This window comes from Poecilia reticulata, linkage group LG21 (assembly GCF_000633615.1).
Source record: "Poecilia reticulata strain Guanapo linkage group LG21, Guppy_female_1.0+MT, whole genome shotgun sequence".
NCBI classification, from domain to species: domain Eukaryota; kingdom Metazoa; phylum Chordata; class Actinopteri; order Cyprinodontiformes; family Poeciliidae; genus Poecilia; species Poecilia reticulata.
Window position 1 is genome coordinate 12144921 of NC_024351.1, and position 20224 is coordinate 12165144.

A 20224-nucleotide genomic window follows, 5' to 3' on the forward strand; every position below is an offset into this window, starting at 1 on the left:
TTGTTTTACCTGATTAAAATACAAAATATATTCCTAAATGTAATCAAGTATTTGTCTATTTTAATCAGGTGTTATAAGAGGCTCACAAACGGATAAATTCTCACAAAAATGTTGGATTCATATTGGCAAAAAAGGCAACAATCAAATATTTGCAAGTTTTAAAGAGTTAATTTTGGCACCTTTTATGACTTGGCAGTTTATTAAAATGATAGAATAAAATCATTAAGTCTGTTTCCTCTACATGTTGCTCTGGTTACTATAATTTATTTGGAAAGCAGCAGTTGGTGAATGTATTCTGCAACCAAAAACAGCAAAAACATATTACAAAAATATATTTTCTCAGACAATAATAATGCCATCAGAATAAAAAAAAGTTTCAGTCACAGGAGTGAAGTCATGTTTTGTCTCTACGTCCAGTTAAGATTCCTTCACCACAATATAAAAGATAAATTGCCAAATTACTGCAAACATATGATGGAAGTTCTTGATATAACTGTTCCACAACCAGCTGTTGGAACCAGCTACTTTTTCACTTAAGGCCAGGTTGGTTAGATGGCTAGTTTTTACTGCTGAATTGTTAATAACAATTAATATATGATTTAAATAATAATACTTGTCAAAAAGAAGGAGATTACTGCAACAATAACAAGTAATAAACAGTGTCATAGCAATTTAATACACAAAGAAAGACCAAGACCATCTCTACACCAGAGGCACATCGTGACCGAACTCAATCTGACTTCAGCGCTTGCAGCACAGACTGTGGAACTCTGCTGACGTAGTAATCATGGTTGCGTAGTGTAGCGAGAACCCCAGCAGAGTTCATGTGCTTTATCTCTGCGTTATAATGGTAAGGATTCCCAAACATGTCAGTCAGCTTTCCTGCATGAGGAAAAACAAAAAAAGATGACATCATTTCACCTTAAGAGTCAATCTGGTGAAAGATAAACATTTTTTCATTCCGTAAACTTTAAGAGTTTTACCTCCGACGGCATGCAGGATTGCCTCGGGACCACATGTATCCCATTTCTTGCAGCCTGCACTGGCAAACACATAAGCAGATGCTTTCCCTTCAATTAGCTGGATTATCTGCAAAGTGTGGAGTCAGTGAACAGGAGTGATTGAAATACAGCCCACATCTAAAAGTTTCACTAGTGTAGTAAAAGCACTGTGTCTCCAAATCCACCTCACCTTGTTTCCAGCACCTCCGACTCTTATAACGTCGTGAGGCTCCATGGCGTTCACGCAGTCCGTTACCGTCTTGTTGCTATGGGAACGGGTGGTGGTGACAATTCGCTTATCGGCTGGAACTTCCTGCAACTGGAACCCGAAGGCGCCCAATCCGAGAACTCCCCATATTGTTCTCCCCAAASCAGCTCCTGATCCAAGCTGGAGAGAAAACCGTCAAAAATAACCTACTGATGGCGCCTTTTCAAGCAAAGCTGCGGACAATTTGTAGTTTGGTTTGAACCTGGTAATTGTAGAATGGCTGGTTGATGACGCCTGCAATTGCTCTGCCTCCATATGCAATGCCAATGAGAACTGTCACGTTGTCCAGTAGCCCTAAGTCCAGAAACAGGAGGAATGTTATTTGAAGAAAATAAGCTATTCTATCACCCTTTCTATCATTGGCAAATAATTCTGAAGTGGCCATTAAAAGTGCTCTGTCTACACTGCCGTACGGATAGCTGTGCTGTGAGTCTTGTCCAACTCTTTGTGTGGTTTCTGGTCAACAGCTTGTAGATGGAGACAACTTGAGGCTGAAGGCAGCAAAGAGAGGACAAGAAAGAGGACGAGAGGAGAAAAGCCCAGGGACGCACAAAAGGAGGAACACAAACACTGTAAAAGTGACGGTGAAGCAGGGAAAGAAAACTGGCGCGCAAAGACTAATCTGCAACAAAAACAAACATGAAATCCATGCTGAGAGGTTAAGTTTAGGTGCAAGCTGTGGTACTATGTATTTGCTATATATCTTTGCAAGCTGTATCATATTATTAAGAAAACTGAAAGCTCAAGCTGAGAGCACAGATTTTTTTGAACACATGCTTTACCTTCAGTGTATTCTTTGGTGCCATCAAGGGGATCAACCCAAACAACTAGCTGAGATTAACACAAACATATTCCAATTAAGCATGTTCACACTTATGGATAAGGCTCTCACATGTATGCACAATAACAATAATAATCATAAAAAGGATTTCATTATTTATTTGTCTGTAGTTACCTCTTCTTCTTTTAGTGCTTCATACTCTTTTGGACAGCTCTTCTGAAGGATTTCCTCTGCCTGGCCATTCTCAAGCATGTCCTCCTGGACCTCCTCACATGGAAGATCCTGTAATCAGGTAATTAACAGACATTTTGAGTAGCTGATTTAGTCTGATCAGTGCATGTTTTCTAAATGAAGCTGCACATCCAGTTACCTCCTCTCCAATGATGGCGACCTTGGGGAAACGTCTGGACAGTGAAGCACAGATGCTTTTCTGTGCAAGTCGGTCCGCGAGCGTCTGCAGATCGTTGGCTCCTGTCTGTGCAAAAGGTGCAAATATATATTCGTCATAAATGCTTAAAATTAATTCAATTCTGCTAAAGAAAACATGTTTTTTTTTTTCTTCTACTGATCTGACTTTAAAAAGTAAATGCAGACATGCCACACCTTTTCAACAATGCCAAGCTCTCCACTGTGAAGCACCTTCCTTACTATGGCCCCGGCCTTTTCAGCGACTGAGTAGGCGGACGCCACCAGCCGCATAACCACAGCAGGATTGCCAGACATTTTTAATTAGTTGATCGCTAGAAAACAGTAAGGAAACAGAGATGAGGCATATTCAGAATAGTTTTGCTTGATATTTGAATATTTTATCATGAAAAACAAAAACTTTAATATACCTTCAGACAGCTATATAGCAGAAGTAATGGCAAAATTGTATTTTAAAAAATACTAGTTAAGTAAGCAGTGCCATTAAAGAGGAAAAGAAACCTTAGCATCTAACAAACACATCAAAAGTCTAAATTTGGCAAGCATGGGCTACTCAAACACCACATAACTGCTTGTAATTATTTTCTCTGTTGAACATTGATCCTGCTCTAATAAACATTTATCTATACAACTGCTTGTTGTCTGAAGGCAATACACACAGATATGGTCATTACCTAACAAATAGGCCCACATGAAGGATTGTACTGTGCATTTATGCAAACAATACAACCAAATTAACCAGATATGTGTTACATGCTAGTGCTTGTATCAGCACTACAAACCATTTTTCATTCGTTAACTTTAGATATATAGATTAGACAGTTAGGCCCTTTTTACGCGACAACAATTTCTGGTGAAAATGGAAAAGTTTTGTTGTGTTTGTACTGTACATTTACATAAAACAACCGAATGTTTCCTCTGAAAACGGCACGGTTTGAGAACGGGTTCTTAATCTGGGATTCTAGATCTGTTAGTTCAGCTAACTGGTTAACCATGTAAACTCCATGGCTATGAGTGAAAGTTACTAACTTACATTCGAGAAATACTAAATTGGAAATATTTAGAATAAACAAAACAATGATTATAGATTGTGTTTCGTAACGGGGTCATTACTTACTGGTGAAGAAAATAGAAGTAGTTGCCGCACCTCAGTTTTATGAAGGCATCAGATCTTTGACTGGAAATGGACAATTAACTGTACTTTGAGTTCCCCAGCAATGCAACGGCTTAATATGAACTACGTTAGACCAGGGGGAGGCTTTTAACAAGCTTTTAAAAAGTTAACTGTTGTAACTAAGTATAATGCAAATCTTTCAGTAACGCATTTTTCAAGTGAAAGGTAAACATGTACTTGTAGAGCTGCATTTGGACCAACGCGGAAGTAGATTGGAGTGAACTATCTTCTTCTTCCTCTTATTGCGGTCTTTAATGACGCCTGGCAAACAACATTACGGTACTTTACCGCCACCAACTGGTGAGGAGTGCGAATCAGAACGAGCATCAGTTTTTTAACACTGTACATCTGAGAGCATAGGTTTTATCTTTTTGTTCCACAAATTATGAAACAGCAATACGTTTCCAATACACCGTGTGGTGAATTGCACAGGTTTATGTTTTGCGGCTGCAAAATCTAAAATCAGGGCTAAAATCTATTTTCAAACTATAAACATCTCAAATCTGGACTTGAATACGTTGAATCACCACAGGGATCATTTTAAAATCCTCACCTCACAAGGTCCAGATTCTAAAAACTGTGAAATTCACCTTTTTTTTATTTTTAATAGAAAATGTATATGGGTTCTCAGTTTGAAACCAAAAAATAGGTCAAATATTGAAGTCAGGGAAATAACCAAAAAATGATGCCATTAAATTACATGTTCTTCATACATTTGAAAACAATGTGTGTCATGAAATGATTGCAACATTGTTATTTCTTCTTGACAGATAAGTACATACCTTATTCCTTAAAAAAAAATCTAACAAATACAGTAAAAATTAAACCATGCTTTAAAAAATAAGTAAAACAAATGTGATTTTTTTTCACTTTCTGTACAACAGTGTATATTGAAGTGTAAATTCCTTTTTGTTCATCTTCCAGATTAGGCAATGAGCAGTAAAGTCTGGAAACTGAAACATTTTTTCATACGTTTTCATATTTTTTGAGATAGTAAAGCATCACTGTCAGGGTTATGTTGAAAAGAATAATTTATTGATGGACACATAATTTCCCAGGGTGCATAAATCAATACTTCAATAATTCGTCTTCTTTTACAAAAAATAGTGCATATCCATATTAGAAAATAAAAGAACAAAAAACTGTTTATTTTCCTCCAAATTTGACGTTTAAATTTGAAATGTCTGCACATCGAGGCTAAAGTGCGAGCACAAACTTAGCAAATGAAGCTGATTGTAAATTAAAACAAACAGAACTAAAACAAACTGTGGTCAATAATAATAATAATGATAAGAGTAGTCCCCAAATTATCCCTGGCATTTAGGGAAGTTTCAGCAATCAAGGTATTTAATGTTTGAAAGGCAAACAGTGAGAAGACCAATGTAGATAAAGGTGTTATATATATTTACATCTGAGGTTCCTATAAAAAGTGTTGCAGCATAGAAGGGAACAAAACAATAAGTATGCCAGTGTTAATTTAATGCGCAATAGATACATAAGAAATACAGTTCATAATCATTTTTCCAAACAACAAATTTCTTGAATTATGCCCTTCAGTTATGCAAGTGACAAGCAGTTTATCTGTTGGCCAGAGGTCTGTAGCCCATCTCCCCCTCCAGCTGCTCAGCAGTGAGTGAGCCAAGGAGAGGCTGACAGTCTGGGTTGAAGACAGAGTAAGCACTCAGTTCTCCTGGCTTTCTGGGTTCTGGGCTGCGCAGTCCTTCATAGAGCCAGTAGAACAGGGAGATGACGAAGAAAGGCAGTCCGAATTCCAGTTCGACAAAAAGACCCAGCAGAACCAGCCACAGCAGCACTTTGAGCAGCATAATGTTGGAGAGGACCAGCTGTCTTGAAGCAAACCATCGTCCCAGAGTGCTGTCTAGCATCCAGTCCCTACAGTCCTGCAGGACACATGACGGAAGGTCAGCAGCTCCCAGGATTACAGAATATAAGCTAATTGAAAACATCGTACAGTAGTATACAAATACTAAGATGAACATTATGCTAATTGTTTACACATATGCCACAAACAGTGTTATTTACTTTTAAACTTGAAGTTTTTTCTTATACAGTCACATAAACACAAAATGATTTCCATTTATGTTCTAGAGCAACATAAAGTTGGTCACTTGTGCAAAAGTGTAGAATTGGGAAAAGGAAAGAATAGGATCTGTGGAAACTTTAAAATTGATTATTTACAAAACTGAAATGAATAACTTCAGTCTCTAGACATGTGATTCTGATAGGAATGCACTCCCAACAGACTTGAAACAGAAAATGAAACAAAAGGTGGCTCAGGTTTGTTGAATACCAATGAGATTTTATAGATTTTCAAGTGTAAATGTTCTTAAAACCATGTTGAATTTTCTTTCCATTTCACCTGTGCACTGATTTGTGTTTGTTTATCAGACAAAGCAACAATTACAATATTCAAAAGACAAGAGTTAAGTTGAAAACGTTTAAGAGGTGTAAATACTTTTGCGTAATAGTATACCTGAATACAAATGGAAGACTAAGACATTAACAGGACTTCTATTGACATAGAAGTTGTTAAGATATTATTTATGAAACATATATCCTGGTTTCAGGTTTTTAAAGAAGTATATCTTTTACATCTATCTTTAATGTGACATATTTTTGAATGATTCTGACATTGTATTTTATATGCGGATTTAAAATAATGTTTGCATATTTACTTACACCTACAGAAACCTTTAGAATGCAACTAATCTATTGTAATTCGGACTTTGTTACCCGCATTTTTTGAACAGTTCTCATTTAAATCAATATTCACTGTGCTAATGTGTTTGTATGATCTTTTACCCCCTCTTGAGAGCTGCTGATTGCAGCTTGGCTGGTTTCTGGCTCCTTTGGTTGATGACTGCTGTCAGGCTGAACAGCAGGACCTCCTCCTCTCTGCTCTCCGGGCTGAGGACCAGCAGGTTCGGGCTTTTTCATGCCTTTTTCCGCCTGTCTTCGGGCTCTAAAGTCTGCGAGTTTCTGCTCCATATGCGTAATTCCAAGTTCAACGTGGAAAAGCAGCTTCTTCACCATAAACTGGGAAGAACACCTCTTTGTCTCGTCACTAGAATTATGACATAAATAAAAGAGGCACAAAAAACTCAAATTCAAACGCCTGACCGTCTTCCAACTTCAGAAACTAATCGTGATTTCACCAGGTTGCAAGCTTTTCGAGGTATGTTTACGTATTACGTCGGTGTGTACCATAAAACGGAGGTCCTGTCGCTAACTGTCGTAAATTAGGTCAATTTACGATATTTCCTTAGAGTTGTTTGTTGCTAGCTTTCTGGGCTGGTGTTTTCATCAGTGGTGAGAACATGGACCTTAAATGTTTCTTATTTTTAGTTTATTCCGTCTTGTGAACATATATATATTTGGCTTTCTGTTGCCGTTGCTTAGGACTCTTAGATGAGTATAAAGTAAATAATGTCGATTCACCAATACACATACTATTCTTTATGTATAGTGTCTTTTTACGTGTTTTGTCATATTTGTACATTGGTCTAGTTTTCTCGACTAGTACGGTTAAGAGACGCTACATTTAACTCTTAACAGTTCGCCAGTTCTGAACAGAGATGACATATTTGTAATAGCCTGGTTATTGCGTTTTGTCCCTTTCCACGGTAGACATCATGGCTTCGGCTCCAGCCCAACAACCCACACTGACCGTTGAACAAACCAGAGGTGAGAGGAATATTTTCCTCCTTCTTGTTTTACTATTTCCCTCCAACGTAGCAAACAAAATAGTTTAAAAGAGGCTCGATAAGCAGTCGGCGCTCTCTTTAGTCATCCAACCTGTATATTTTCCTAAGCTTCCTACTGATTGAAGTTTTAACATAACCAATCGTCTCTGCAGAAATAAATATACAGTATGATTAAAAATGTTGTTCTTGAGTCACTATAATACATTTATAAGTGTATAAACAAATTGGTGCACTCTGCAATGGAATCTCACATGCATGGAGTTTGCATGTTTTACAAAAGTATTCACTCCCTTGGATGTTTTAGCTTTTTTATCGTTTTACAAATATCAAGAACAAAGAAATTTGGCTTTTAAAAAAATAATAGAAAAAAAACAAATCAATTATAAATAGGTAACCTAAAATAAGTGACTGCACAAATAACCCCCGTCCCCCCATCCCTTCAAGTTAGTATTTAATAGCTGAATAAGTCTTTCCAAGTCCATCCAGCCTGTAAATCTGGAAGGAATAAGCAGGTATAAAAGATGAATGAATAGTTCTGCTGCTACTGATCCAACATATGGTTACCTGCACTTGCTTAATCCTTGCAGAAAGGTTGCTGGACTCTCATCTATTTCAAGCAGGTAGAAAAAGGGTAGACCCAGGAATGAATGCTTTTAGATCATAATGCCATGATAAACATACAACTAACCAGAGCAAACCTTAGAGTTGCTACTTAACTTTTTTAGTTTTTCATAATGCATCTCAAAATGATCCCCATCATATCCACAACTGTAGATTCATCTGCTCCTTTCTGATAATGACAGAGAAAACAAAATTAACCTTGAAGCCTGAGGTGTAGAGTAAATCGAATAAGGTAGTTATATAAATTGCAGTCTCTCAGGTAGTTGTTGATCGAGGCAGGTGTGAAGGTATTCATTTGTACTTTGGAAAGTTTGCAAAGTGACCACAGATGCTCGTTTCGTTCTGCAGTGGTGCTGAGTGAAGTGATCCAGGCCTTTTCAGTGCCAGAGAACGTTGCGCGAATGGAGGAGGCTCGGGAGAGCGCCTGCAACGACATGGGGAAGATGCTGCAGCTCGTGCTTCCTGTGGCCACTCAGATTCAACAGGAAGTAATCAAGGCGTATGGATTCAACAATGAAGGAGAAGGTGATGTCTTACAATATTTAATAGTTTTTTTTCTGAAACAGAAACTAGCAGTTGTTTGTTTTGTGGCCATGTTTGATTTTTTTGTAGATGAATTTCTACCCAGATTGATGACTCTACAGATTTTAGCTACTAATAGTATTTAGTTCAAGTGATCAGATAAGTGTTTTCATTAAAAAAAAAAAAAAAGTTAGACTTCCTCTTTGTGGAAATGTTCCAATATCCTAGACTTTTTTTTAAAAATGTACTTTCAGGTTTTCCAAAATTCATACAAAACTTGACAGTTGTGATTAAATGAATATATATAAAACAATTAACTTTGCAGATAATTTTTTATATATCAGAATAAACATATAAATAAATTAGTGCACTCTGAAGTGGAATCTCACACTGCCTTACTGATACAATAATAAATGTCTCACAGATGGAAGGTTGTTTTGCATAAATGTAACTCACGTGAGTCTGCTGCGTCCCTCACAGGCGTCCTTAAATTTGCCAGACTGGTGAAGATGTATGAAACCCAGGACCCGGAAATAGCAGCCATGTCTGCAAAGCTGAAGGCTCTCCTCCTCCCACCGTTGTCAACACCACCTATAGGAGGCGCCATTCCAGCTTCATAGGATTTATTTTTGACCAGGTCAAATGCAAGAGTGCTTTCTTTTCATACTTTGSTTCTCTGTATTATCATGTATTTAAGATCCTGTTTTTGATGTCAAGTCCAAGTTTTATACCACTAATATTTCATATGGTTGTATTCAAAGCATTCTTGCAAATCCTTGAGTTATTTTTTTGCATTGTATTTATTTGTTACATGTAACACTACAACCACTTTATTCCACTGAAACATTTACTTTAGTGCCATCTTTTTTTTATATAATGTCATTTGTTTTTCTGTAAAAAATAAATGTTTTCTCTGTATTTGTGTTATTTATACAAAGGGGATAAAAAAGCTGTGATAGATACTTTATTAATGCATTAAAATCATAATCACATTTTAAAAAAGCAAGAGGTACATTCACATTTCAGTGGCAGGAGTGCTCATGGTAAAAACCTGATTTCTAGCATAAAAATTGTACTACATGTCTGATCCCACTCTGAATAGATGAAGACAGTGATTAGAGAAGAGGTGCATAATAAGTAAAGATAAAGTGACCTAGATGCCAATATATTCCTCCAAAAATGCTACATTGTCATAGCTAACTTGGTAAAGTGCTCTTTAAAGTAAATGAAGTGCATACTGACTGGAACACAGAAGTACCTGGTGAGCAGGTGATCATCCTGCTGCACTTCTTTCTGCGTCCTAGATCCTATTCCCCAGATCCAGTGTAGTTGCTGTGCAAGTAGAAAAATTAAAAAAAGTGTTCCATGGGCAAAATGCTGTATAGTTTCTTCCACAGGGAGTCAGCAAGCACCTGCTTCTGTGTGAATGATATTGTATTTGACACAAAAGGKAAAAAAATACCAGTTCAACACTTCTGACACACTTTAAATCCTGACATGAGTTTCTTGTGTGCAAGAGCACTGATTCACTAGTTCAGCTCCCAATTCTTCACAAAAGGAAAATGGAAGAGTGCAAGTCACTGGATCCTGCCTTCACATCTCGAAGTGACGGAAAATGCTTTCGACATATGCCAGCACTCTCTGCCAGTCTGGCCCATCTGCCTTCAGCATCTCCTCCACTGTCTGTCACAAAGTTAATGGGAAAAGACATTGTAGTCCAATAAACTTCAGAGCTCATCAGATTGAAAAACAGTAGATGATCTGCAAGAAATTTATGATTCCTATTAAGAGAAAAAGTCTATATTAAGCAGTAAAGGAGCACCTTATCCTTTGAAAATGAGACCATTTAAAAACACTACAAACCACTGACAGAACACCTCTTGTTTCCCTAGCCMAGAAATGACTGTTAAAAGCTGAATAACATTTTAAAAATCTGCACAGAACATTTGAAAAAATTTTTTTTTTTTTTTTTTACAAGTCTCACCAGTGTGGCAGAGATTCCTATGCTCTCTCCCGTCTTGAACGCAAGGCCCAGGTTTTCTTCCTGCCCAAACGGAGCACATTTTACATTCAGAAGTCAGTGGCTTTTACCAATACCTCAAAGGCATTTAATGAAACTGCAGGTGCAGATSTAGATCACCTTCCTGAAAACGGCAAAAGGAAGGTGCCGTTTTGTGGACGAAGGTTCATTCATCCACAAAACCTTCATTGTGTCCAAGGTTGTAGTTTTACCTTGTCAGCTGGAGTGAGGATGTCATACGGGATACGAGTTGGCAAGTAGGTGTGATAAACCGCACAGAATGCCAACCCATCCTCCCAGCAGGTACTAAAATTGGTGATCTCAATATTCTGTTGCAGACCAACACACTAGAATAATTATAATCATCACAGAACAACAACTAAAAAGATTTCATTCTGTCACTATGTAGAGTATTATACACAAGGCTCTCTGTTCTAACCTTGTAACCTTGGGTACGACTTTGGCACCACCGCAGCAGAGAGTTTCTCCTGGAGCCACCATGACGCCTCAGTAAAGCACTGAAGCCATCCTGAGGTCTGAGGTTAAGACAAGAAAGTAAAAAAAAAAAAAAAAAATCCAGTTATATCTAAATAAATGTTTACGTTCGATGACACTGTCCATTAAGTGGATTAGCAGAGGCTTCTCAATAAATTTGAATATCACTGAGAAGTTATTTAACTTAGTGTAATGTTTTTACAAAGGACTGCTTGGATTCAATATTTGTTAGGGTAGGCTATAATGTTTCAAGTTACGAAAGGACTGCATGACTGAATGCAAAATTTCTATTGAGTAGTATGAAAAAGGAAAATGCGGGCTAATTACAGATGTTTTTAGTRCAATATAGAATAGTTTTATTGCAATTACTCGTTTCTCAAAATAGTGAAATCAAAAATATGTTGGGATATTACACTCTTGACAGCAAGGTTTATTAGCAATTACTTTTTGGAACTTATTTTAGTTGTGAATGTTTTAAACTAAATCTCTATACATACAATTTAGATTCTGATTTACTGAGTCACATAGACATCTACAACAATTCTTTACGCTTTAATAAGCATAGGAAGTGACCAATTGCTAATTCTTTTACATAAATGCCTCAACGGCAAAACAGCCCCACCACAAAAAAAAACAAAAAACTGCAGCTTACTTCACTGAATCTGAGGTTTGATCCTCTTCTTGTTTTCCTGTGAGACAAAGATGCATCAACAATTCCACAGCAAAAGCAAAATRCATAGAAACTGATTAGCTATGTTTATATGGAGCCCTGCTTCTGACAGCTGAGAAAATAAGTGAGAGCTCAGGGGAAATCTTCTCTGCAGAATAGAAAMTTCTCTCAAGTAGAAAACAGGGAATGGAACATTTGTGGGTTTTGCACATATATCCTTGAGTTATTTGTGTAGCTCTGAGTCAAGAAAGTTTTCAACAATAATTAGATAGTGGCATGCACTAACAACATGAAATTTAAAGATGTAATCTGTGCAACATGGGTCAGATTACAAACTTCAACACAGAAGTACTGATTCTGACCTGTGTGAAAGTTAGACCAACTGTCCTGCCTCCTCAAAGGCCGGTCTGTTCTTTTCCCCTTTGTTGGCTCTTCTTTCTGGATGGATTGTAGGAGAGAATCAACAAATTTTACATTAAAAAGGCAGTTWAAAAATTTATTCTAATCCTTTTGGTGACACCCACTGAGAATTTCATACCTTGCATAAGGGTAATGTTGCACTTGCGTTTTTTGAAGTCCCATTCTGATTTGAAGAATTTTGCAGTGGAAGACCAGACAGGCTCCTAAAGATCAAAATTATGTTGTAACTGTATGACGCAGTTGTGGATGATCGTCATGTGAAACATCACGTAYACTCACCAAGACCTTTCGGACAGCATCACTATTTTCCGTGGATCTCTTGGTCCATGTCCGACTTCTTTCTTTTTCTCCAGAGTGCGAATGCAGCCCTCAGCTACTSCCTTTCCAGTCAGCTCAACATTTTCTGATCCTTTTGTCTCGGAAGGATTGTGAGTTTCACCATCACCATCATCTCTAATTTCTGTTTCAGCTTTGTTTTGAAGTTTATTTCTAACCTCTTTATCCATCTGTTCATCTTTCATCCTACAAACATTCCTCAGAGCATCCAGCTCTGCTTGCTCCTGCTGCCGCAGCACAATGACTTCATTTAGTTTGCAGCAAACGTCTTTGTGCTCGGCTCTCAGGCTCTCCAGCGCTCGCTCGGTCTCCTGCTGCCTCCTGAGAGTGAGCGCCAGCTGCTCCTCCAGAGCTCTGTGGTTCTCTTGGAGCAAACCCAGAGAGTGATCCGCTTCCAGTCGCAGCCTGTCGGCCACGGACACGGCAGTCTGCAAGTCCCACTGGAACTGCTGCCACTCCAACCTCTCTGTCTGGGAGCAAAACAAACAGTCATCTGTAGCTAAGGTTGAATATTCTTAAAGTGTTGTTACTCCTAACATTTCAGTTTCTATGACAAAACTCATAGAAAACAAAAGTCTATGTTTGGCAAGACAAAAAAAAAAAGAATTTACAATGTTTTTCATATATAAATGCTATAAATATAAATTACATTAACTGTAGTACACAATACATCTTGCCTTAGATAACTATAAGACTTTGTTTAGAAACTGCCAAAAAAAAAAAGTGTCTCTTCCAGGGCTGAGAATATTACAGCCATATTCAATAGAGCAGAATATATGTCCTGATGAGTCTGGTTTGTCAGATTAAAAGTACCTTTGAAAACAACAACCTTGAAGCRCGTATTGCTCACGTTTTTAAAGCCCAGTTTTGAGATTTTAAAGGACATTTGCAATAATTAAAACTAAAATTCTTCCCATCAATCTTGCAATCTTTGAAACATTTCTAAGCCATTTCCAAAAAGACAAAACAAAAAATAAACACATGGGGTGTTTGATATTCAAAACCTCCAATGCAACCCTGATTCTTCCCAGAAGACAATGTGTTTGCAAGTTCACCTTGAAGCCAGACTATCATTTGCTTGTTAAAAAAAAAAATTGCAGTGCTACATGTTGTATACAAGACTCTAAAGCTCTGAGTCAGCATATTCAAGTTTGTCTTGTTTGCAAGGAGAATGAGAATTCTTAAAGAGAAAGATAGCATAACTTTGCAAAGCTGCATTTGATGAAGAAAAAAAAAAAGTTAAGGTGTTGACTATATTACAAGGCACCACGCTGGTGCAATCTAAAGACTGAATGCTAGGATTAGCGTCTGCTTCATGAAGCATGGAAGGCTAATCATTTATCTCTGTGACAAATAAATCAAAGGAAACAACAAAAAAAATACAAAACAAAAAATTGTGTCCAAGCTTGAGACTTCTTTTCCATCATGCTCTGAAATGCAATACTGAAAGAGCATGTTTCATATGAGTGATGGAGATCTGGACCAGGTATCCAATCGGTCCAGCAAARCTTACCCTAAGTGTCTCCTTTAGCATGTCCAGCTTCTCAACAAGATCTTCCCTTTCAGTTATTAAGCGCCTCAGCATTTCTGAAAAGGTGAACGAAACAAGTTGAACCAAAACAGATACAGGTGTGGCTTTAGTGGCAAATACAGGTATGGTTATCTGTAATGGAAAGCTTGCTTTTTTGTCCAGCAAACATACTGAAATGGCTTGATTTAAAAAAAAAAGTTTTGATATGATCATCACAATGAACTGTGAAGAAAATATAGATGATTTCAGACAAACTGTTCAAAAATAAAATAATAATACCTTTCAATTGACTTATTTTCTATATTCCAAGAATCAGACTATRGGAACTTTTCAAATTGTGCAGGTTTAGAATCTGCTGGTGCCCTCGTAAATTTCCTGCAATAAGATTCATTTGGCTTAGACATTGTAAAGGTGATGTTTTCTAATGCTGCCTTAAATGTTTTCAACYWGWKTTTTTAATCAGTSATCTCAAGTTGCTTCCAAAAAAATGGTTGTATTATTCCAATTCATCTTTCCAGAGGAATATGCTGAAATTACAGTACACAATCTGCAAATTGGTGATTGTTGATGTTTTTTTCTAAAGTTCATCAGGAACATGTTTTTGTTTTCCTTACGACTACTAGTACTGTAAAGGTCATACTGGTGCAGTCGCTACCCCGTTTACAGTTTATATCTTCTACACATTTGTTAAACATACTTGCTTTGTGTTACATTAAAAAAAAAGTTTTCATTTAGGCTGTTTTTCCTCATTTTAAGAAACCAGCCTAATAAATTCTTTGGTTAATCACAAAATTATTACATTATGACAATAGTTTAATAATTTTTAGTCTTCAAGATTAATCTAGCTTTTCAGTATATGTAGTCTTAACTATCAATTGTGAAAAGAAACAGAAAACCAGCGCCTACCGACTGCTCCTGTGGTGATATCAGTRTTGGGGGTTAGGCCCAGTGAAGCTCTGTAATGCTCYATCAGGCTGAGTAAAACCAGGGTCATCTCCTCTCCAGCCCTCTCTGCTGCTGCCTGCGGCTCCATCCCGCTGTCTCTCTCCTGCCAGCTCTGCTCTGACGGCGATCCTCGGGKCAACGGCGGCGCAATCGGAACGTAAGTCTCCTGTCCGGCTGCTGCATCACTCGAGTTGATGCTGTCCACGCAGATCACTGCCCACGCCGAGGGAGCCGAGAGCTTCTGTTTCCAGTCTGCAGCTGGGGAGGGGGAGGAGGGCGTGGCGCTGGCGACCGGTGATGAAGTTTGCACCTCATCAGTCGAAGCTGCAGAGGGTGAAGCCATGGCAGCCAACTCTGCCTCTGAGGGTGAGGTAGGAGGTGTGTGGTAGAAGTCTAAAGGGGAACCTGATGACAGAGAGTTAACAGTAAAACACACTCAGGTTTGAAAATGTCTGAGAAGTTGCAAAAATGTGCAATGCTTTCGTCTCCTCCCTTTATCTCGATGCAGATGAGAGCAATGTCCACTGAACGGTTTACAGTCCTGGGCTGAATGATTCAGCAAAATGCATCTCCTGCCAATAACTTGGCCAGCAACAACATACTGGTCTCCCAGGGGGCAAGAAAAAGGATACAAGATTCTCCCTGATCCTTACAGCTCATAACAAGCCTTCACATCCATCACAAGCTTCTTGTTTATGAAAAATGAAACTCTTTCATAACTACTATTGATTTCACTGTGTTATTTTGATCATGAAACATTAACTGTTTAATGTGATGACGAAGCTTAATTGGTTTGTTTGATGCACATCTTATCTGGTTTCTAGGGTACAAATTTTGGCAGTCTGCAGGGATCTCATTCCCCACATCTTCCTTCCTTGTCCTTGCAAGATTCTGCAGACTCATCTTTTCCCTGGCAGCAGTGTGATATGCTTTAGTCTGCTCAGGAGCTGCAGGAGTGCTATTCCCCTCCTACGGCTGGAGCAAACTTCCTGCATATTGACAGCTAAGAAAGGAAGGCAAGCTGAGGAAACCTTAAACAGATGTAAGTGAGGGATGCAACAGTGAGCTGCCAATCAAACATTCTTGACTGGAGACGAGACCTCTAAGGTAGAGTGGCACCATTTTGTGCTAATTAAACAAAATGACAGCTGGACTGTTTTGCAATGAACAACAAAGTAGCTATCTGTGGAAAAAGCAGAGCCACAGGCGAGGTTTTGCAATACAGCTGTGCAATTCCCCAATTTAGCATTTTTAAATGCCTAGAAAWGTTCCTCTGCTCATTTTTTAATAGACATCCCGAATGTATAAATATAAGCGGTAATGCAGCAGAGCAGCAAGCGCAAGTGTAAGAGTCTAATGTTTTAAAATACCTGCTGGGCTGCAAAATCAGGTCAAAATGAAAACATCTGGTTTTGATCTGTATGCAAATCAGGACTTTCTACTCTTACACAGATGAAACAAAAATGTAAGAAGGAGAAAAGGAGTCTATAAATAGTTGATGTGAAATGATGCAACTTAGTGTTTTACCTCAGCCTGAAAAAATAATAAACTTTTTTTTAAAGGCAAGCCAGAATTAACCCAGTTTTGCCAAGAACCCAGAATCATTCATCTGCTCCTTTTATTCTGTAAACATTCCATGCAAGTGGCAGTTTTAATGTACATCACATTAAATYACTACTGAAGACAAATACAATTTGAGATTCATCTTAAAATTGGAAGGATTTTGAACCACCATGACATCCATTTTTCTTGAGCAAAACATCACCTTTGGGRTTGGCAGAAGAAAATGACACTGTTGTTGATAAATGTTTCATATTGAATATTGTGCAATATTTTAGCCTAGGTTTGGTCACTGTCCACTCGATTCCCAAAATTAGACCAATGGGTAAAACAATGGCCTTAAATAGGAAGCAGACATCTGGATTCATAAGAAGGTCTTGATTAAAAACTAACAAAACCTTTTTGTATGGAGATGCCATAGAGTTCAGAAYCAGGCAACTTTCATAACTAAAATAAAAATCTATTAATCAGAAAGACTTTTAATTTACTTTGCTTGTTTAAGCTCTTTGATTAATACCTCTGTAGATTTCACTGGCTGTCCAACCACAAATACTGCCATCGTGAAAAAAATTWAAAAAAATACATACCTGTATCTGAAGYGCTGTAGCTGTCCTTGTCATTATGGTTACCCATCATCCAACCTGACTGGGTATCAGCTCAGTGTGTCAAGCACTGCCCTCTACTGTCCCAGGTGTCKTATGAAGCCTTGCTGTAGTTTGGACATAAGAATTAATGTACATTTTAATGGAGGATGACTCACAGCAAAACATCTCCAGAAAATAAATAAAAACGAAGCTCCAAATATTTATGATTTTAAATGAAACCGGGTCAAATTTTGTCCAAACCCATAAAAATGTTCAAAAGTAGCATTTCCATTGAACAGTCACCAACTTCAGCTTTAGATAAGACTTTCTTGCAGCGCTCATGATGCACAATAATTTAGGACAGGAGTCTTCAAGAACTACTGCCCAGCWACTTTCAGATGCATCCCTTCTCAGCCATTGCCAAACTTGACGGGATTCTGATGAGGTTTTAATCATTTGACTCAGATGTGTTGCCTCAGCAATGCTAAAAATTGCAGGGCAGTAACTCTGGAGAGCTGGATAATCCCTTTTTAGGATGTAATAATTCCCCCTCCCCCTTTTTGTTGTCCTACATTGGTTCCCGAGTTGTATCACCCTGGGTAGAGAGCCATAATAAAAACCGCGACTGTCTGGAAAAGACAACGATACGTGTGACCCTCTGGGGACTTAATGATGTATATTCAGCTCAAAATTAAAAAAAAAAAAAAAAAAAAAGAAAAAAAAAAGACGCGAAGCAGTTTTGTTTTCAATGGTAGAGAAAGAGACATTTTTAATGGAGATTATTAGGCTCGACAGCTCTGAATAACAACCCCAAACTGTTAGGAACAAAATATGAACACAGAATCTAAAACTGGCTGATGGTGACTGAAGTTTAAGGTCAACATCTCAAAAAATGTGCCGTATTTCAGTCATTCATTTAGTTTAGGGCATTGCAGATGCTGAATCTGTGCAGCTACCGTTTGCACACAGCATGAAGCATTTTTTTTTGTTTGTTTCATTCATCGTACCTGCTCGGCTCCGTCTGGCAGCTGGAAGCAGTTCACTTTAGTCTCAGGCTGTCCTGCGCGTTTTTTTCTGCGACCCTCTCCGCCTTTTCTCCTCTGTCCCGTGTCCCGAATATTCCCGGAGGACAATGAATCCCATCAGTAAAAACACATGTGACTCATAAAGACAGACACGCTCGTCTCCGTCTATGACTTGAATCCAATTTCAGATAATATCCAACGTCAATGCTTCGTCTTTTAAGTCCAATGCGGCAAAATAGGAAGGGGGGCAGAGGAAAGAAACTGGTTGCGCAGCAGCTTTTCACCGCATAAACAACAGGAATGATAATGGCAATACTTTAAAGCGATGCTTTAAAAAAAAAAAAACCCTACGAAAATACAGCAGTCCAATAATAAAATGCGACGTGGGAAGCGACCCAGAGAAGCAGTTACACCGGCTGAATGGAGGCTAATTATTTTTTTTGGTGAAAACCAGGTGTGGTGGCGCGCACGGAACAAGTTCTGCTGTCACGCGGCCTGCAGGTGGATTCTGTCAGATCCCGTCACATAGCTTTAAACCAGAAACACTCAAAGTAATCTTTAATCAACAGAACTACGCTTATCCAGCCATGAAAGCTCCGACACCAATGCCTTAAACATGGGAGCAGCTTGAAAGGTGAGGCGCAAACTAAAAATAACACGACTGAATATTTGTAGAAGGAGTGGGAGACGGTTTTTCTAAGCAGCCACGTCACTCTTTTTGTTGGAGCTGTTTTGTCTCCGATCATATATATATAACCAGGTGAAAACAAAACACAAGAGTGACAAGTCTTGGCACTTCATTTACATATCTGAAAGATAAATTATTTAATTGCCCTTCAATTATAACTTATTAAGTGTTACTCATTAAAGTAAACGTTTTTTTTTTATGAGGAAAGAGGACATTAAATCCCCAGAATATAGTGTTACTCTCTTTGGTTGAGCAACACTATATTCTTAATTTTGTAGAGTTATTCTTATATTTGTATCTGGTTATTTGTAGACATCTATTAGTCTCTCAGGAAAGAAAGAGATGCTCTTAATAAGCTCAAGATGTCAACTTTGACTCACCTCAGGACTTTCCATTTCCTAATTCTAAGCCAGAGATTGATGGATTTATTGGTATGTTTGTTGTCATTGTCACGTTGCGGGGTCCAATTTGTTTTTGTTGTTATTTGTACAGATGGTCTAATATTTTCCCTCAAACACTTTCTGATATATGGCTAAACTCGTGATTCTGTAGTGGTGCAGCTGTAGCAAAGCATCCCCAAAACATGAAACCTTCAGCACTATGCTTCACTGCTGGGATGCCAAACAATTCACTCACTCTTTAGTTTATTTCAAATATGTCATCTGTTCTTGCATTAAAATAACTTCAATTGAAACCAATTGTATTTGAGAAAATGTTTTAGGTCTATGCATCTAATCTATACATGTATAGCCCAACATCATGGACTCTTAAGGCAAATGAATTTTTTAAATATTAAAAATACACACCACCTCATTTTAAATGGTTTTCTTATTTTTGTGGAAAGTTTTGAATCACACCTGTAGTTTTTTGCAGTGCCAGTTAGGACTGCACAATATCAGAAAACACAGTGAAAAAATGACTTATGATGAATGAATAAATCAATTTTGTTTGATAGAAAAAACTACATACTAGAAAAACAAGATAAGTTACACAGATGGATGAAAATAACAAACTCGGCTTTAGCAGAGACAAAGGCAGAGTTTTTTTTCACACTGTCACTTGATTGTTGATTGTTTTGGTCTTGTGGATTTGCATTATATTTAAAAAAGAAAGTAAACCACATGGTTTCAAATCGATGTAGGCTTTAATGCATGTAGAAAAGTATAAACAAGATTTGCAAATCACATATGAACGGAAAGTAAACCGATGACTATAATAAATAATGGAGAAGGAAAATGATGGAATATTTTAAAGATTTTTTTCCTCTTTCTATATAACTTATTGAATTCTTTATTTTTTAATTGTGTGTTGTTTTTGGTTTTATTGTGTCTGTATTAGTTTAATGCATGAAATGCACTTAGTAATAACAAAATCTTGTCATCAAAGTTGTATTTTTCAGCACCACGGACAGAGCACGACACATTAAGTCAAC

The 20224-nt window shown here is 37.8% G+C and overlaps 4 protein-coding genes across 8 annotated transcripts; 1 reads left to right on the top strand and 3 right to left on the bottom strand.

The window, feature by feature from the left end:
* Positions 1–653: 653 nt before the first annotated feature.
* On the bottom strand, positions 654–3881 carry bpnt1 (bisphosphate nucleotidase 1). Of its 2 annotated transcripts, XM_008397435.1 has the most exons (10): positions 3594–3881; positions 2654–2790; positions 2421–2525; positions 2225–2332; positions 2052–2100; positions 1683–1760; positions 1472–1563; positions 1192–1389; positions 984–1089; positions 654–882 (listed from the first exon to the last, which is right to left on the bottom strand). In XM_008397435.1, the coding sequence occupies exons 2-10, from the start codon at positions 2771–2773 to the stop codon at positions 731–733; spliced, it is 1008 nt and encodes a 335-aa protein (XP_008395657.1). In that variant the 5' UTR covers positions 2774–2790; positions 3594–3881; the 3' UTR covers positions 654–730. The 2 variants fall into 2 exon arrangements, with proteins under 2 accessions (XP_008395657.1, XP_008395659.1); XM_008397437.1 differs by lacking the exon at positions 1683–1760.
* Positions 3882–4657: 776 nt separating this feature from the next.
* saysd1 (SAYSVFN motif domain containing 1) lies at positions 4658–6729 on the bottom strand. Its single transcript, XM_008397434.2, has 2 exons — positions 6474–6729; positions 4658–5551 (listed from the first exon to the last, which is right to left on the bottom strand). The coding sequence occupies exons 1-2, from the start codon at positions 6702–6704 to the stop codon at positions 5228–5230; spliced, it is 555 nt and encodes a 184-aa protein (XP_008395656.1). The 5' UTR covers positions 6705–6729; the 3' UTR covers positions 4658–5227.
* A 36-nt stretch (positions 6730–6765) lies between these two features.
* On the top strand, positions 6766–9436 carry grcc10 (gene rich cluster, C10 gene). 3 transcript variants are annotated; one of them, XM_008397432.2, is made up of 4 exons: positions 6766–6846; positions 7299–7355; positions 8345–8521; positions 8999–9436. In XM_008397432.2, the coding sequence occupies exons 2-4, from the start codon at positions 7304–7306 to the stop codon at positions 9136–9138; spliced, it is 369 nt and encodes a 122-aa protein (XP_008395654.1). In that variant the 5' UTR covers positions 6766–6846; positions 7299–7303; the 3' UTR covers positions 9139–9436. The 3 variants fall into 3 exon arrangements, with proteins under 3 accessions (XP_008395654.1, XP_008395653.1, XP_017157824.1); XM_008397431.2 differs by lacking the exon at positions 6766–6846 and adding an exon at positions 6911–6980; XM_017302335.1 differs by lacking the exon at positions 6766–6846 and adding an exon at positions 7053–7090.
* A 33-nt stretch (positions 9437–9469) lies between these two features.
* Positions 9470–18753, bottom strand: LOC103457361 (cytospin-A-like). 2 transcript variants are annotated; one of them, XM_008397429.2, is made up of 12 exons: positions 18087–18753; positions 17083–17204; positions 14897–15340; positions 13973–14046; positions 12403–12929; positions 12242–12326; positions 12066–12141; positions 11686–11722; positions 10978–11074; positions 10751–10885; positions 10503–10562; positions 9470–10201 (listed from the first exon to the last, which is right to left on the bottom strand). In XM_008397429.2, the coding sequence occupies exons 2-12, from the start codon at positions 17129–17131 to the stop codon at positions 10112–10114; spliced, it is 1674 nt and encodes a 557-aa protein (XP_008395651.1). In that variant the 5' UTR covers positions 17132–17204; positions 18087–18753; the 3' UTR covers positions 9470–10111. The 2 variants fall into 2 exon arrangements, with proteins under 2 accessions (XP_008395651.1, XP_008395652.1); XM_008397430.2 differs by having other exon boundaries at positions 10751–10867; positions 18087–18751.
* Positions 18754–20224: the final 1471 nt, after the last annotated feature.

Excerpts from the sequence above, each read along its gene's own strand:
- saysd1 (XM_008397434.2), bottom strand. The coding sequence starts at position 6,704 with ATGGTGAAGAAGCTGCTTTTCCACGTTGAACTTGGAATTACGCATATG. Across the intron at positions 5,552-6,473 it reads TCAGCAGCTCTCAAGAGGGG|GACTGTAGGGACTGGATGCT; the intron begins GTAAAAGATCAT and ends TGTGTCCTGCAG.
- grcc10 (XM_008397432.2), top strand. The coding sequence starts at position 7,304 with ATGGCTTCGGCTCCAGCCCAACAACCCACACTGACCGTTGAACAAACC. Across the intron at positions 7,356-8,344 it reads GACCGTTGAACAAACCAGAG|TGGTGCTGAGTGAAGTGATC; the intron begins GTGAGAGGAATA and ends TTCGTTCTGCAG. Across the intron at positions 8,522-8,998 it reads ATTCAACAATGAAGGAGAAG|GCGTCCTTAAATTTGCCAGA; the intron begins GTGATGTCTTAC and ends CGTCCCTCACAG.